The sequence below is a fragment of the Chenopodium album genome, chromosome 4, assembly GCF_948465745.1.
Source record: "Chenopodium album chromosome 4, dcCheAlbu1.1, whole genome shotgun sequence".
NCBI lineage: Eukaryota > Viridiplantae > Streptophyta > Magnoliopsida > Caryophyllales > Amaranthaceae > Chenopodium > Chenopodium album.
Window position 1 is genome coordinate 25,156,983 of NC_137837.1, and position 14,751 is coordinate 25,171,733.

General features: G+C 34.9%; 2 protein-coding genes across 3 annotated transcripts; one reads left to right on the plus strand and one right to left on the minus strand.

Moving 5' to 3' along the window:
- The first annotated feature begins 640 nt into the window (after window positions 1–640).
- On the plus strand, window positions 641–7,432 carry LOC145626865 (aquaporin PIP2-1-like). Of its 2 annotated transcripts, XM_081679333.1 has the most exons (4): window positions 644–1,005; window positions 3,091–3,386; window positions 4,192–4,332; window positions 7,077–7,432. In XM_081679333.1, exons 1-4 carry the CDS (start codon window positions 738–740, stop codon window positions 7,173–7,175), a joined length of 804 nt encoding a protein of 267 aa, XP_081535459.1. In that variant the 5' UTR covers window positions 644–737; the 3' UTR covers window positions 7,176–7,432. The 2 variants fall into 2 exon arrangements, with proteins under 2 accessions (XP_081535460.1, XP_081535459.1); XM_081679334.1 differs by lacking the exon at window positions 4,192–4,332 and having other exon boundaries at window positions 641–1,005.
- A 2,981-nt stretch (window positions 7,433–10,413) lies between these two features.
- On the minus strand, window positions 10,414–12,278 carry LOC145629058 (small ribosomal subunit protein eS17-like). Its single transcript, XM_081681534.1, has 2 exons — window positions 12,123–12,278; window positions 10,414–11,076 (listed from the first exon to the last, which is right to left on the minus strand). Exon 2 carries the CDS (start codon window positions 11,050–11,052, stop codon window positions 10,627–10,629), a length of 426 nt encoding a protein of 141 aa, XP_081537660.1. The 5' UTR covers window positions 11,053–11,076; window positions 12,123–12,278; the 3' UTR covers window positions 10,414–10,626.
- Between the last annotated feature and the right edge of the window lie 2,473 nt (window positions 12,279–14,751).

A 14,751-nucleotide genomic window follows, 5' to 3' on the forward strand; every position in this document is an offset into this window, starting at 1 on the left:
ATTTAATTACGCTCTGCATAATTTGTTTAAGCATTATCAAGATTTTATTACACCTATATGAGAAGTAATAAAGAATAAAAGGTATATAAAATTTATTAAATCGTCCATGACTCGCTTCAATAACAGGTTGTGTTGGGTTATAAACGTTTTCAGGTTCTAATAGGGTCGGGTACTAAGTTCGGGTTCGGATTGTTGTCGAGTCCTATTAAATTGGTTGACGGTTACTATCGGTTCGGGTGCGGGTTCGGATTCAGTTCATAAAATATTGAATCAAATCAGTTGTCGAATAACATCGGGTTGGTTCAGGTCGGGTTACGGGTCACTAGTTTCACCCCCATTGTTCGGGTATAGGTCAGGTTCAGATCATTATCGGTTCAGGTCGGGTCAAATTTTGACTGCTCTAGCTATTATTGAAAATAATTCGATCAAACATCCCAATCAGCATGACATTTTCGTAAATAAATCAACATTAAATGTTGAGACCCGCATTTAATAAAAGTTTTTACTTATTTACAAAAATGTCACTCAATAAATACTTTTTTGTTTATCATGAAGATAAACTTGTATTTTCTCTTCTCTTTTCTTTTCTGCCTTTATTTTGAATAAATAGTACAACACTAATATATATACACTCTATAGTTTATCATAGTCTATAGTTTATACCCTACTTCCTCTTTCTACCTAGTCCAAAACACCATCTATAGAACTTTAACCCCTTGTTTGAAATATAAGACAACATGCCTGAGCAAGGCTCATTGCCAGAAAGAAACGACGAGTTTTTGGTTAAATTAATAGACCCACTTGAACTTAAAATGTGGTCATTTTATAGAGCTTGCATTGCAGAGTTTATTGCAACCCTTCTTTTCCTCTACATTACTATCCTTACTGTTATAGGACATAGTGTCCAAAGCGATGCGTCGTGTGGCGGTGTCGGAATTCTCGGCGTAGCTTGGGCTTTTGGTGGCATGATCTTCATCCTTGTTCATTGCACCGCGGGTATTTCAGGTAAGCTACCTATATTAATTAATTGTAACTAATGTAGTTTTATATTATTCGTTTACATGCATGCTTAAATTAGTCTTCCTTATTTGATATCTCTTAAACTTTTCTTAATTTGATTACGTACATGAACAAATTTTCTTGTCTTTATTTGCATGTATGCATGAATGGTTTAAAAATAACTATAGGATACAAACATATTATTACTAGATAACAAAAGGTTAATTAGCGGGAAACTACCTTATAAAACACTTTTTCTGTAAATAACTGTCTTGTAACTATTATTTTTAAATAAATAACTAATTTATATATGTTTCTATAGTAGTCAACTTTAAAATGACTTCCATATACTTAATTCTTATGGATTGATTTTTTTTTGGGAAATTCTCAATGGTACTCTTAAGGTTTTTATTTTTCTCAATAATAAACAGCTAAAAATAAGATTATCTTTGGTAATCAACTATTTGTATTACTAATACAATGGTGACATTAATGAGATTAATCTACAAATATAAGCTTAACCATAGTTAATAAAAGGCAAATTGACTAATATACCCTTGAAAAAACAATCAGATTTTTCTTTATTTTAAACAATTAAAAAGAAAAAAAAGTCACCCACCAGCCATTCTAGTACTCCGGCCACTTGCCCAATGCCCAAACCCAATCCGGCCACTTGCCCACGGCGCCGACCTCTCCCAAACCTCCTTCCCTCGGCGCCGGCGCCAATTCCCTCCCCCTGTCGCGACGCCTCCCTTTCCTCCCTCTCGGATCCCCCCGTAAAACCCACGAAATCCCTAATTGAAAACCCCAATGAAGCAACCCCGACCTCCATTGACAACCACCCTTGGCGCCACCCACTGGCCGGAACCCTCATTGAATAACGTCGACCAACACCCCCAATCCTTCCAGTCAACTTCAATCTATGCCTCTGGTCACTTGTGAATCTTTATTTAACCAGCTTTGATTTGAGATGGTGTTGGTGTTGGTGGTTTTAGCGGTGCCGCGAAAGAGAGAGGAGATGACTGCGGAGATGAGAATTGAGTGGTAAGGGTTGTAGCGACAAAGAAAGAAGGTGTTCAGCCTGGCGCCGGCGTCAGGGAGGGAATCTTGGATGGCACGATCGGCGCCGGCCGGGAGTTGAGTGGGTAGGGGTGGCAGGGGGGAAGAAGTGGGGTGGTGGGTTTTTGTTAAAAAGGGCCGTATTTTAGGCATTTTTCTTTTCCTTCTCTTTTAAAACATTAACCATGATTAATATTCTTTAAAATGCTTAACTAATGTTACCACTGAATTAATTTTACAAATTATAGATTACCAAAGATAATTGAATATTTTAGTGTTTACCATTGAGAAAAATAAAAACTTAAAGAGCACCGTTGAGAATTTCCCATATTATTTTTTTTTTTATGTTATGTTAGTCAAACTTGTTAATAACGATTTTTCGTTTATAAAGATTCTTTTTTTTTTTGGAAATTAATTAAAAATGCTTTGAAAATTCTAAAAATTAATTTCCAAAAAAAATGAATTTAAAAAAAATTAAAATCATTTTTAATAAGTTTGACCGACAAAAAAAAAAAAAAAAAAAAAAAAAAAAAAAGCAGTCAATAAAAATTAATTATAGTGGTAGTCATTTTAAGGATAATTATTGCATGCAGAATTTTTAAGCAATGAACTTTTTTTGTTGATAACACTACCAAGATAGAATCTATCCAAAATTTAGGTTATAGAGCCAATATTTATAGATCTTACACGTAATTAAGCTAAATTACTCGAAAAATAAAACCACTCTACACGCTATGCCATATTTGTTAATTTACCCCTTAATTAAAAACCCTAAAATAGGGGCAATCGATGTCAAATGGTGCATTTAAGGGTAGTTGGGGCTAAGTGAGTGTAACTACTGCATATTAATTAGAGGTAATGGGTTGCATGGACATTATATTTGTTGTAGGCCTCATTAGCTATAATTTGGACGATATATTTTTATAAAAAAAAAAAAAAAAAAACATTACAAGGTAATTATGTGCAAAAAGAGTGTTTTATAGGGTTTTTTTTAAAAAAAAATATTTACAATGGTATGTTTTATCCAACTAGGTGGGCACATAAACCCAGCGGTGACATTCGGGATGCTCCTAGCGCGAAAAATCACACTGTTACGTGCAGTGTCGTATATGGTGGCTCAATGCTTGGGATCCATATGTGGAGTAGCGTTAGTAAAGGCGTTACACGGTGTTTATTACGACAAGTACGGTGGAGGAGCTAACAAGTTGTTACCTGGATACAGTACTAGCACCGGTTTGGCCGTTGAGATCATCGGTACCTTTGTTCTTGTTTACACCGTTTTCTCTACTACTGATGCTAAGCAAAAAGCCAGGAATTTACATGTTCCTGTAAGTACCTCAGACTTACTTATTGATCCATGTTCATTTTAATTTTTTGAATTCAACTTTACATGTCTTAATTAATCTCAGTACGTACGTTATTATCTACAATGTATATACCATTACGCTAATAATTAGGATTCTAGGGACATACATAATTGTATTGGAATAATAGGGTGTCAAATGAGTAAGGACGAGTCTAAACTCTAAAGGACCTTTTTCTTAAATTAATTTCTTAGTTGAGTAATTCATGTAGAATTTGAACAATTAGTCCCTCAGAATCATGCGAGTATTTTATGATTAAAACTGCAAGTACATGTTCTATAGTATTATAGTGAAAGTTTTTTAGCTAAGTGATCGTTTGAAATGACTATTATAATGTTATACTAGTAATGATTATATAATTGACATATTAATCTCCAAGTAATACATTATAATACTTTATATTTAATATTTTGTATAAAATAGTATTATCAACTTTATATATTCATCAACTTTTATATTTATATTATTTTTATTTTTATTTTTTAATTCTTGAAATATATTAATTTTATGTTGGATTAAAATTTTCAAAAATTGTATTTGCATTGTATATATAAGAAGATTAATTATGTTCATATTATAATGTAAATATACCGGTCATATTGTTTATCATTAAAATAATAAAATAGTAATATTTTAAATGACCGCTGCAAAACATCCTTTATAATTTATAAAGGTAAAGTTATGCCAATAGGATACAAAGAAAGAATAAAGGTAAAGTAGATTAAGAATTGAAAGTATTGTTAACATAAAAGAGCTGAATGAATTGAAGGTACTAGCACCACTTGCAATTGGATTTGCGGTATTTATGGTTCACCTTGCAACCATTCCCATCACCGGAACTAGCATTAATCCTGCTCGTAGTCTTGGAGCTGCAGTATTCTACAACCACCACAACACCTGGAATGACCTTGTTAGTACAACTTACCTTCTTATCAACTCTCTTAACTTTCTTATTCATCTAAGACTATTATAATGATTAATGAATTATCTGTTTCATTTTACTGCCACTTTCAACTAATGTATGGTTGGTGCACCCGGGTGCACCATGCGCATGGTGCACCACAAAAGAACATAAGGTATATTTAAAAGAACATGGGCAAAAAAAGAACATTATACATATTTATAAAGAACATGAGCATAATATGTTCTTTAAGTTTGATGATTATGTTCATTGAGTTTGAACTATATGTTCTTTATATTATACAATATGTTCTTTATATTATACAATATATTCTTTAATGTATGTACATTAAAAAAAAAAAAAAAAAAAAAAAAAAAAAAAAAAAAAAAATCAATCACTCGAGTAACCAGAAAAAAGAACATGTTCTTTAATGTATTATCATGTTCTTTTTTTAAAGACTTTATGTTTTTTGGCTAGAGGTGATCAAAGTTAGAACGGCCCGACCCGATTTTGGACGGGTTTTGGGCAGAATTTTTTCGCCCCCAAAATCGGGTCGGACCCGGCCCTTAAATTTAATTTATTGGGCGGGTTTGGGAATGCGTTTTATGCATTTTTGTTGATTTTTTTACTCGACCCGAAAAGCCCGCATGGCCGGACAATTTTGGGCACAAAAACTTCGGCCCAAAATTTGGCCCGACCCGAGAAGTGAGCTGATTTTTTAACCTTGGCCAGGCCCACCCAATGATCACCTACATCTTTGTCAAACACGAACATGTTCTTTTTTGTCAAATATAATGTTCTTTTTCAAATACGTTCAACACCTAAATAACCATGAAAAATAACATGTTCTTTTTGTAAAGACTTTATGTTCTTTGTAATGTCATGTTCTTGTCAAACACAAACATGTTCTTTTGTCAAACATAGGTATGTTCTTTTTCTAACACTAGCATGTTCTTTTATTTGTCCATGTTCTTTAAAATATGTCTAATATTCTTTCCGGGTGCACCATGCACCCGGGTGCACTGTAATATTTTCAACTTTCAACCCTGTCATATATGTTCCATTTTTTAAAAGTTTTTAGACAAATTATTATTATTATTATTATTATTATTTAGGAAAACTTGACAAGAATAATCCCAACTTTGCTCCGTTTGCCCAAAATAATCCCAACTTTCGATTATTTTTTAATAATCCCAACTTTGTATTCCATCCGCCCAAAACAGTCCCAACCGGTCATCCAACTTGCTATTACAAGTTAACGGACACGTGTCACACTATGATAGGTTAAAAAACAAATAAATAAAAAGGAAAAAACAGAAAAAGAAAAAAATAAATAAACCCACCATCCTTAAACGGTTCAACCTAGCCACCGCCACTGCCGACCCAACCCCCTGACTCCCAGGCGTCGGCCGCCGCTCAGACACCTTCCCCTTCCTCCGGCGCCACCTGGACCATTCTCCCCCTTCCCCTTAAACCACCATTCCCTCACCCTAAAACCCCGCAAAACAGCCTAAAAACCCTTCCCACGCAAACCGCCCCTTCCCCCACCCTTGAAACCCCAACGGCTATGATTTCGAGGGTGGGGGAAGCGACGGACGGGCGTGGGAAGGGGTCTCTAAGGCTGTTTCGTGGGGTTTTAAGTGAGGGGATGGTGGTTTTGGCCTTTAGGGGTGAGGGGATGGTGATTTAATTAAGGGGAAGGGGAAGGGATGACGGTGGGGATAGGGGTAGGGGTGACGCCGACAGCAGGCAGCTGGGTCTGGCGCCGTCAAGGGGAGGGGGAGGGGGTTGCGCCTGCCGAAGAAGATGGCTTGGGCGGTGCAGAGGGATGTCACGGATGTGGTGGTTTCTTTAAAAAATAATTTTGATTTTTTTTTTTGGAAACCTTTTAATTTTTGATCAATTAGTTTAGTTTTTTTTTTTTGACCAATTACGTGATGACACGTGTGCATTAAAACCTTAAATAAAATTTACCTATTTAATAGGTCACCGGTCACCTGGGACTGTTTTGGGCGAATGGTGTATAAAGTTGAGATTATTAAAAAATAATCGAAAGTTGAGATTATTTCGGCAAACGAAGCAAAGTTGGGATTATTCTTGTCAATTTTTCCTATTATTTATTCCCTCTCACATTCCGACATTCATTATTTTTCAATAATTATCACTTTCACTATATTTTCTTATGTAATATTCAACTACCTTACATATTTTATTAGTCAAATAAATTACATAAAGATATGTGTTAGTTAATTTATTAAAGTGTGACGCTTAGTATCATTTTTATCAATCAGTCTTGCATAAGGCGGTTTTACGTTAATTTTAATGTAAGACAGTCAATTTAAGGGTAAATTTAACAGTTTTTATGGTAACATTAAACCTTTTAAGGGAAACTTTTAATTTGTAACCAATTTGATTATATTTTAATATGTTATTTTCTAATTGATACATGTTATCAAAGCTAATATGATTACTCTTATACATTATAAGTGTATTTTAAAGGTAAAATTTATGTTAGCAATAGGTAATTTTTATAATAACTTTAACCCATGTTACAATTATTTAATGAAATTCCGTGTTAATCAATAATTTGTCCATTTTAATTTATTTATCTATTTATTTAATTTTTTTTTTTTTTTTTGAAGGGGATCTATTTATTTAATTTTTAACAGGGTCATTTTTTAATTTAATAAAGCTGCGGCTGTATGATTTAATTTATAACATTTTTGTTTCCCTTACAATTATTGGTGATGTAGTGGATATTTTGGATTGGACCCTTCGTCGGAGCAGCAATTGCAACTTTCTACCACGAAGGTATCCTCAACGCTAAGATATTCAAGGCTTTGGGATTTTGAGCAGCTCTCAATAATAAATTTACCCTATGATATTGTATGTGAAATATTTATAAGTTCTTTATAAAAAATTGCCTGTGAATTTCAAGAAATAAACTTTATTCATACCATTTTTCTAATTATTTCACCAAAGTTAATAGTACTTGTTGGCAATAACATCTATGTCACTTAATCCTTAGAGGCTTATCAATTGAAAGTTGTTTTTAAAAGGATTCTTGATCTTTGCTTGAAAGAATTACAATTTTGCAATTCCATTTAGGAAATTTGAGCACTTAATATCGTGTTTGTGTCACACTTCACTTGCTTTCGTGCAGTCCTTTCGACTGGGATAGTCGGGAGTTACCACACCTACTTGGGAGTTACCGCACCCTTAGTAGTTAATGATAGAGTATAAAACTTATTTCTGAGTCTCAACTATCAGTTTAAGTTTTTGGTTGAGATGGTCCATTTACATGGTATCAGAGCTAATGTGACATGGAGGTCACAAGTTCAAATCTCATTCACCCCTCCTTCAAAGTGGAATTAATTTGCGCCGAGTATGAGAGGGCCTCAACCATCAACTTAAGCTGGTCACTGATTCGAATTTCATCCACCCCTCCTTTAAAGTGGAATTCATTCGCACTGAGTATGGGTGTGCCTGTGTTGCATCTACATTTCAAGCCCAAATGGGTCTTTCATGTGAAGGGGAGTAATAGAGTATAAAACATATTTCTGGGCCTCAACCATCATTTTAAGCTTTTGGTTGAGAGGGCCCTCTAACAGTTAAGGCTTATTCACTTCAGCTTAATTTCAGTTCAGTTCAACTGCTAATTTTCTACTCTCATATTCATTTCAACTCTATTCAGTTCAGTTCAGTTCAGTTCAGCTCAGTAAATGTCAATAGATCTTTAATTTATATTTTTACCATTATTCTCTCACTTATAAAGTTATAATCTACACAAACGAACTATTCGTAGATAGAATTTACAAACCACGCCTATTATTTAACTCATCACACTTTTTATGTAGATGAAGGAATAGGATCTTTCAGCCTAACGTATTTGGTCTTGTAAAAAGGAAAGCACTTTCTAATCATGAGATTAGAGGTTCAATTCTCATTAGTAACAATTAAGGAAATGAGATTCCCTTACCTTCTCCCCAGTCTCCAAATTGTCTAGTCCGTTAGCCCAGACCAATTTGACCCATTAAGGGTTACGACTCGATAAGGCCCTTCATCTCTAATATGATGACATTTTTCATATTAATAGCTCAAATCATTTAAAGAAACGTACAAACCGTTTTGTGAACCCGCTAAAGTTAAGACCTATGAGATTAATAGTTGGGACCTTTTAATGAAAACTGGTCATAATTAGGATTAGTGGTGTCAACTTTTCTTACTACTCCCTCCGCCCACGATTATCTGCAACATTTACCATAAATAGGTGCTCTGATCTTTATTATCTAAAAATTTTTTTCTTTCCATTTTTAGTAAATTTAAAGAGTAAAATGACCACCTAGCTTACCCTTACTTTATTTTTTAAAATTTGTTTAACATCTTATAATTACACTTACTTACCAACTAAGTACCACCATACCCTAGCCACTTTGCCGCACTAACACCAGCCCAAACGAGCCAAGAGCACCAGCCCCACCGACCAGCCATTCTCCGACCAGACCCAAGATCACCTAGAGCACCAGCCATTCTCCGACGTGGGTTTGAGTTCGGTGGGTTTTGTGGTGGCCATCGAGGGTTTCGGTGGGTTTCGTTGTGGCCATCGTGGATTTCGGTTTTAAGTTCGTGGGTTTCATGGTTGTCATCGTGGTGGGTTTCGATTCCAGATGTGGGGTCGTGGGTTCCTTGGTGGGTTTATGTGGTCTTGGTTTCGATGGGTTGTGTGGTGGGTTTCGGTGGTCTGGGTTTCAGTGAGTTGTGTGGGGGGTTTCGGTGGTCTGGGTTTTAGTGAGTTGCATGGGGGGTTTCGGTGGTCTGGGTTTCAGTGGGTTATGTGGGGGGTTTTGGTGGTCTGGGTTTCGTGGTGGGTTTAAATGGGTTGCGCGGGAGGGTTTTGGTGGTCTGGGTTTCGTTGTGAGTTTGGTGGGTGGCGTGGGCGTTGGTGGTTCGTGGGGTTGCGTGGGTGTTGGTAGTTCGTGGGGTGGCGTGGTGGTTCAGCACTGACGCGGGTGGTGGTGGTTCTCCTTGTGTTTTTATTTTAAATTTGGATTAATTAGCCCTTCTCTCTCCACTTAATTTTCCATAATGTTGTTTAAAAAGTTTTGCCTAACAGTCCGCAAAAATGACGTTTGGTACAGATAATCGTGATTCAAAGGGAGTATTAAAAGTCAACACTCATAACCACGCATCTACCAATGTATAACAACGTTGTTTAAAAAGAATAAGTTTAGATGAGTAAAAGATCAATAATTCTCTTAACCACAAATAGGGGTGTAAATGAGCCGTTACGTTTGTGAACTACTCGCGAACAATCTCGATCAAAGCTTGGTCAAAACTCGTTTGTTAAGCTAACAATCTTGAACAAAAATTTTAACCTTATCAAATAGGTGAACATAGCTCAAACAACATCATGTTCGACTCGGTAATGTTCATGAACAACTCGTTTAAGTCAATTTATATCTTTTATTCATACATATTTGTAAAAAGTACTAATTATTTCATCATGTAAAAGCCTGAAAACTCCGTCATTACCTTTTTTCTAGAGAAAAAAAATATAAAAATCATAAAATTAAACGGATGTGTTAAAATTTGAAAGAAAAAAAAAACAAACAACCAAACCATTTTTTAATGATAAAAAAAGCTCATTTATTTAATCAAGCCGGTTTAGACCCGTTTAAGCTCGAACTTAAACTCAAAATGCAAACAAGTACCTTCGTGGACAAAGCTCGAACAAGCCAAATTCTTAACGAGCCCAGCTCGAACAAGATTTTTAAAAGCTCGTTCAAGCTCAAGATAGTTCGAACACGTATTTCTTATCAAGCTTAGCTCGAACAGACAAAAACTCCGCTTGACCCAGATCATTAGCAGCTTTAACCACAAACACGTTCAACATAAGATGTGTACAGAGTGTAAAATTGAAAGGCGTTGTGTCAGACATTCAATCCTACACAAAGAATTACGCTTAACCCGCTCCTTAACTCAGTTCGGAGTAGCAAAAATTTACTTTCATTCAAAACGGTTATGCTTAAACCTTTCGCTCGTGTCCCCCAACCAACTTAGTCTGTAGGAAACAAAACACAGGAAACGGGGTAGCTTGACAATATAAAATAAACTCAAGTACTCAAAGTATCCACCAAAAAACTGTATGACAATATTAGTGCAAGTCTTACTAACATCAGCACTTTGTCCTACAAGACAAAATTGAAAATTTTGCAGACATCTAAGAAACAGAGAAATGAGCCCACACAAGGGCAGCTTCAAACCTATTAGTTCTTGCACAACACATAAATAAACTCAATAGCCCTAGAACCTCCTTGGGCCTCCAGTTCCCCTGCTGAAGACTGGGGCAGGGGCCATATCCTCTGGCTCGGCCTTGGTGATTCCAGGAAGGTCAGACATACCAAGAGCGGCAAGCATATCAATGGTCTCTGGATCAACTTTGATGACATCAACCTTGATAGCAGACTCAGCAGGCACAAAGTCCATACGCCTTTCACGCTCCTCCTCTTGCAATTTCAAAGAAATTCCACGAACAGGGCCCTTTTGAATTCTCTTCATGAGATGAGTGGAAAATCCAGCAATCTTGTTACGCAGACGCTTTGATGGAATAATGGCAACCTCTTCCAAGACCTTCTTGTTGGTATGGAAATCCAATGTCATTCGAGAATAATACTTCTCAATGACTTGGCGAGAAGACTTCTTCACAGTTTTTGTACGGACACGACCCATCTTAGTAGCTGAAAATGAACTTACCTGTATCAGCAATACATGAGCTAAATTAACTTACTTGCAACAAACAGAAAAGAAGCAACAAGATCTCAATCAATTAGAACAATCCATTTTAACATCACAATTCCAAAGCTAATTTCTTTACTCTACCCATATCAAGAAGCAAAGGGACCAAGTAAATAAACACAATCAGCGGCAATAACTCTTACTAATCAATTCGTAAACTTCGCCAATCTACGATTGGAAGATAGACAATTTTGATAAAAGCTGTCCAATTCACATGAGCTTTCATAGAGTATTCATAGGCCAAAACTGGTTTTCCATACCGTGTCAATGACTTATTACTTCTACAATTATCGGGAATGACACACTACTACTCCTAATCCCCTCGCATTTTATCTTGCTTCTCATACCCTCCTTCCCAATTCTCCGTTCTCTTTGCATTCTAATTCATTTAACCAGGCAGAAAACAATCATCCACAACTTTTCAAACCAAATTTCCATTGAAATACTGTCTTTATTGTCAATACACTTCTCTTCTAAATTATTTCCCATTTAAATCAAACACATCGTGCTATAAAATACAATTTATTTCCGATGAATTCCCGACTAACTTTCAATCAGAATAATAAGAAACACCAAATCATTCTAATAAGTTACTGTAGTTAACTGCAAACAACAAACTATATGCTTTATCATCTAAAGTGAAAAGCAGCTAACCATTTGAATCTCTAAATACTACAAATAGAGCTGAATATTACAATAAACTGCTAAAAATAATTGAATATCACACTAAATTTAAAAGCGAAAATCAAGCGTTTCAGTAGCATCACATATCCCAAAACCTAACACAAATCACCATATAATACAACATTACAAATCAAAAATACGAGTAACCCAATTGAAGGAAAAACTAAACAAATAAAACCCAAATCCCAAAATTTGAAATTTTCCCAAATTCTAATCAATAACCGGTTCACTTAATTTTTCGCAAAATAGAACGGAACAAGTAATTAAACAAAATCAATGTGAAATTATCAGCAACAGAATATGAAGGAGAGAGAAATTACCTGAAGATAAACGAAGTAGGGAAAGAGCACAAGGACTCTGGTGCGGCTGCTGTTGCTGGTAGAATGAAATGGGTGTTCGGAAGAGAAAAAGAAAGTGAAGAACTAAATATTAGGGTTTTGGAATACTACTGTTTTTAGGTTAGGGCTTTTTTTTTCTATACTTGGTGTTCATTTAATGGACTGTAATTCGTTTCTTTTTGGGCTTTTGAGCTGTTTAGTTTGGGATTACTAAGTTTTGATTTTTTGATTGGTGAAAGTGTTTGGGTCCATTTTTGTACTAAAGAGATTTAATTGAAGCAATCTCTAGATTGCTGTATAAAAACTGGACTTTTTTTTTTTTTGGTTTGAATTGATTCAATCAACCCACCAACATCAGAGCCACTGATTTTCGCGCACCCTATTCAATATCCGCACACTTTATTGGTTATCCTAAACAAGTTTGTTGTTGGCGATTACAGTGAGAGAACACTAAACTAAATTCATTTTACTATAAGTAAGTATTTGGAAGTTATCCCATGACTCCTAAGCATTCAGTACGTAAAAGAACTAATCTGAAAGATGTTCATCTAAACATAATACTGAAATCATACTAAAGGATCAGCAAGATCTAGAAAATCAACTTCAAACAAACTATGTTGCACACTCTTCTAAACAACTCGAGCTTCAAACACAAAGGTAAGAGAAGTTATCTCTCAACGGAAGTGAAAGTCATTCTCATACTAGAAATTTACTCAAAACAATATATATGAGATATATAGATATTGTAACAAATCTAATTGAAGATTTAAAAGAAAATAATAGAGAGCAATTTGGTTATTTCTATCGTGTCATGGTGGAAGAAACCGCAAGAGTCATAACTGTTGAATTAAGGAATTTTGGATCTAATTCTCAACAGGCGGTTACCAGACAGGATAATCGTAAATATAAATGAGACTCTAAACGCTACTAACGTCGCTCTATCCAAGAGTATAGAAACCGAAAAAGTTACAAGACTATAGCCTTTAGTGGAGAAACATAACCAATGAAATGAAAAGTTGATGAGTGTTTTAACTACTCAAGCCAGTGGGATTACTAAAGCAAGTCAATGGGAAAATATTCTTCTAGGAATCCCTTGATAAGAGTACGTGACAAAATCTCATGTCAATCCACCCCCTCAGTCAATGCCAAGAAGCATCCATCCTATTGCCGTTGATGAGGGGTATATGGGCGAAGGAAAGTTAGTGATTCTGGATTAGGTTATGAGTCAGAATATATATGTAATGGGAACAATATTTGTGTATTTTTGAAGTGAATTTCAAGTGAGTAGGGTGCATTACATATATAGGTCTGAAACACATATTGATGCATGGATTATAGAGTGCACAAGCTTGATGAAACTCACATGCACTGTAAAATAAAATTAGAAAGATAGAGACTAAACTCAGTGAAGCACATGTAATTAATTAGTGGGGTAAATTAGAACCATTAACAAGTAGCATGGTTTAATTTTTTGGCTACCAATTTGGTGGGGTGATACAATCCATACAACTACATTTATACAATAATTACTATCCTACTTAACGATATCAGGTACATGCTTATTAAAGAGCATTTAACATTTTGACCTTAAAACAACCAATTAGCTTAAATACTAAAGTATACATATATATTATATCCTATATACTATACATTGCATATTAGCAAAAATTTACAAGAATGAGACAAACTTTGGGTGGTCTTCTTTAAACATGAAAACTTTGAATTTTTCTAGTACAAGATAAAGTTTGATATGTATTTTTTTTTTTTTTTTTAAAAAAACACGAAAATTTATTGGCTACATGGTGAATGGGTCACCCTTTTATATTTATTTTTTGTATTTTTGTAAAATATATATTTTGTATTATGTTGTGTTTATTTTATATTTAACTTAATTTTTAATTGATTATAACTTCTTTTTAATTATAAAAATTATTATTTTACTTTTAATGATAAAAAAAAAAGAAAAAAATAAAAAAACCAACCCCAAAAAACCCAGCAACCCCGAAATCCATCCCACCACCCCGCGAACCTCACTACCCACCTACAATCCCACCCATGAACCCCCCTACTGGCGGGGTTCATCAGTGAGAGTTGGGGTTGGTGGGATCGATGGGGTGGTGGGATGGGATTCTGATTTAATTTTCTTATTATTTATTTAGGAATAATAATAATAATAATAATAATAATAATAATAATAATAATAATAATATGTTTTTGTCGGTAATAATAATAATAATAATAATAATAATAATAATAATAATAATAATAATGTGTTTTGTCGAAAACTATCAAATAAAACCTAATAAAAAATGTTGTAAAGAAATTGTCAAATAAAAGGCAAAATGTTGGCCGTATTGCCACCGTTGACCTATAATTTTGTTGTTGACCCACCTCAAACATCCTCGAAACCACCAATTGCATCCCCAAAACCAACACAACTCGCTTGAAACTACCTCCACCATGCCAAAACCTATAACACCCTTAAATCTCCCTCTACGGAAATACTAGTATAATACGTATAATTATACCGTAGAGATAGACTTAGGAGTGTTACCATCGCGTGATTACGCAAGGCTACTCAAATACGATTAAACAAGGCTACTCAAATACT

Coding starts and splice junctions, on each gene's coding strand:
- LOC145629058 (XM_081681534.1), bottom strand. CDS start 11,052: ATGGGTCGTGTCCGTACAAAAACTGTGAAGAAGTCTTCTCGCCAAGTC.
- LOC145626865 (XM_081679333.1), top strand. CDS start 738: ATGCCTGAGCAAGGCTCATTGCCAGAAAGAAACGACGAGTTTTTGGTT. Junction 1,006..3,090: donor TTGCACCGCGGGTATTTCAG/GTAAGCTACCTA, acceptor TTATCCAACTAG/GTGGGCACATAAACCCAGCG. Junction 4,333..7,076: donor ACAACACCTGGAATGACCTT/GTTAGTACAACT, acceptor TTGGTGATGTAG/TGGATATTTTGGATTGGACC.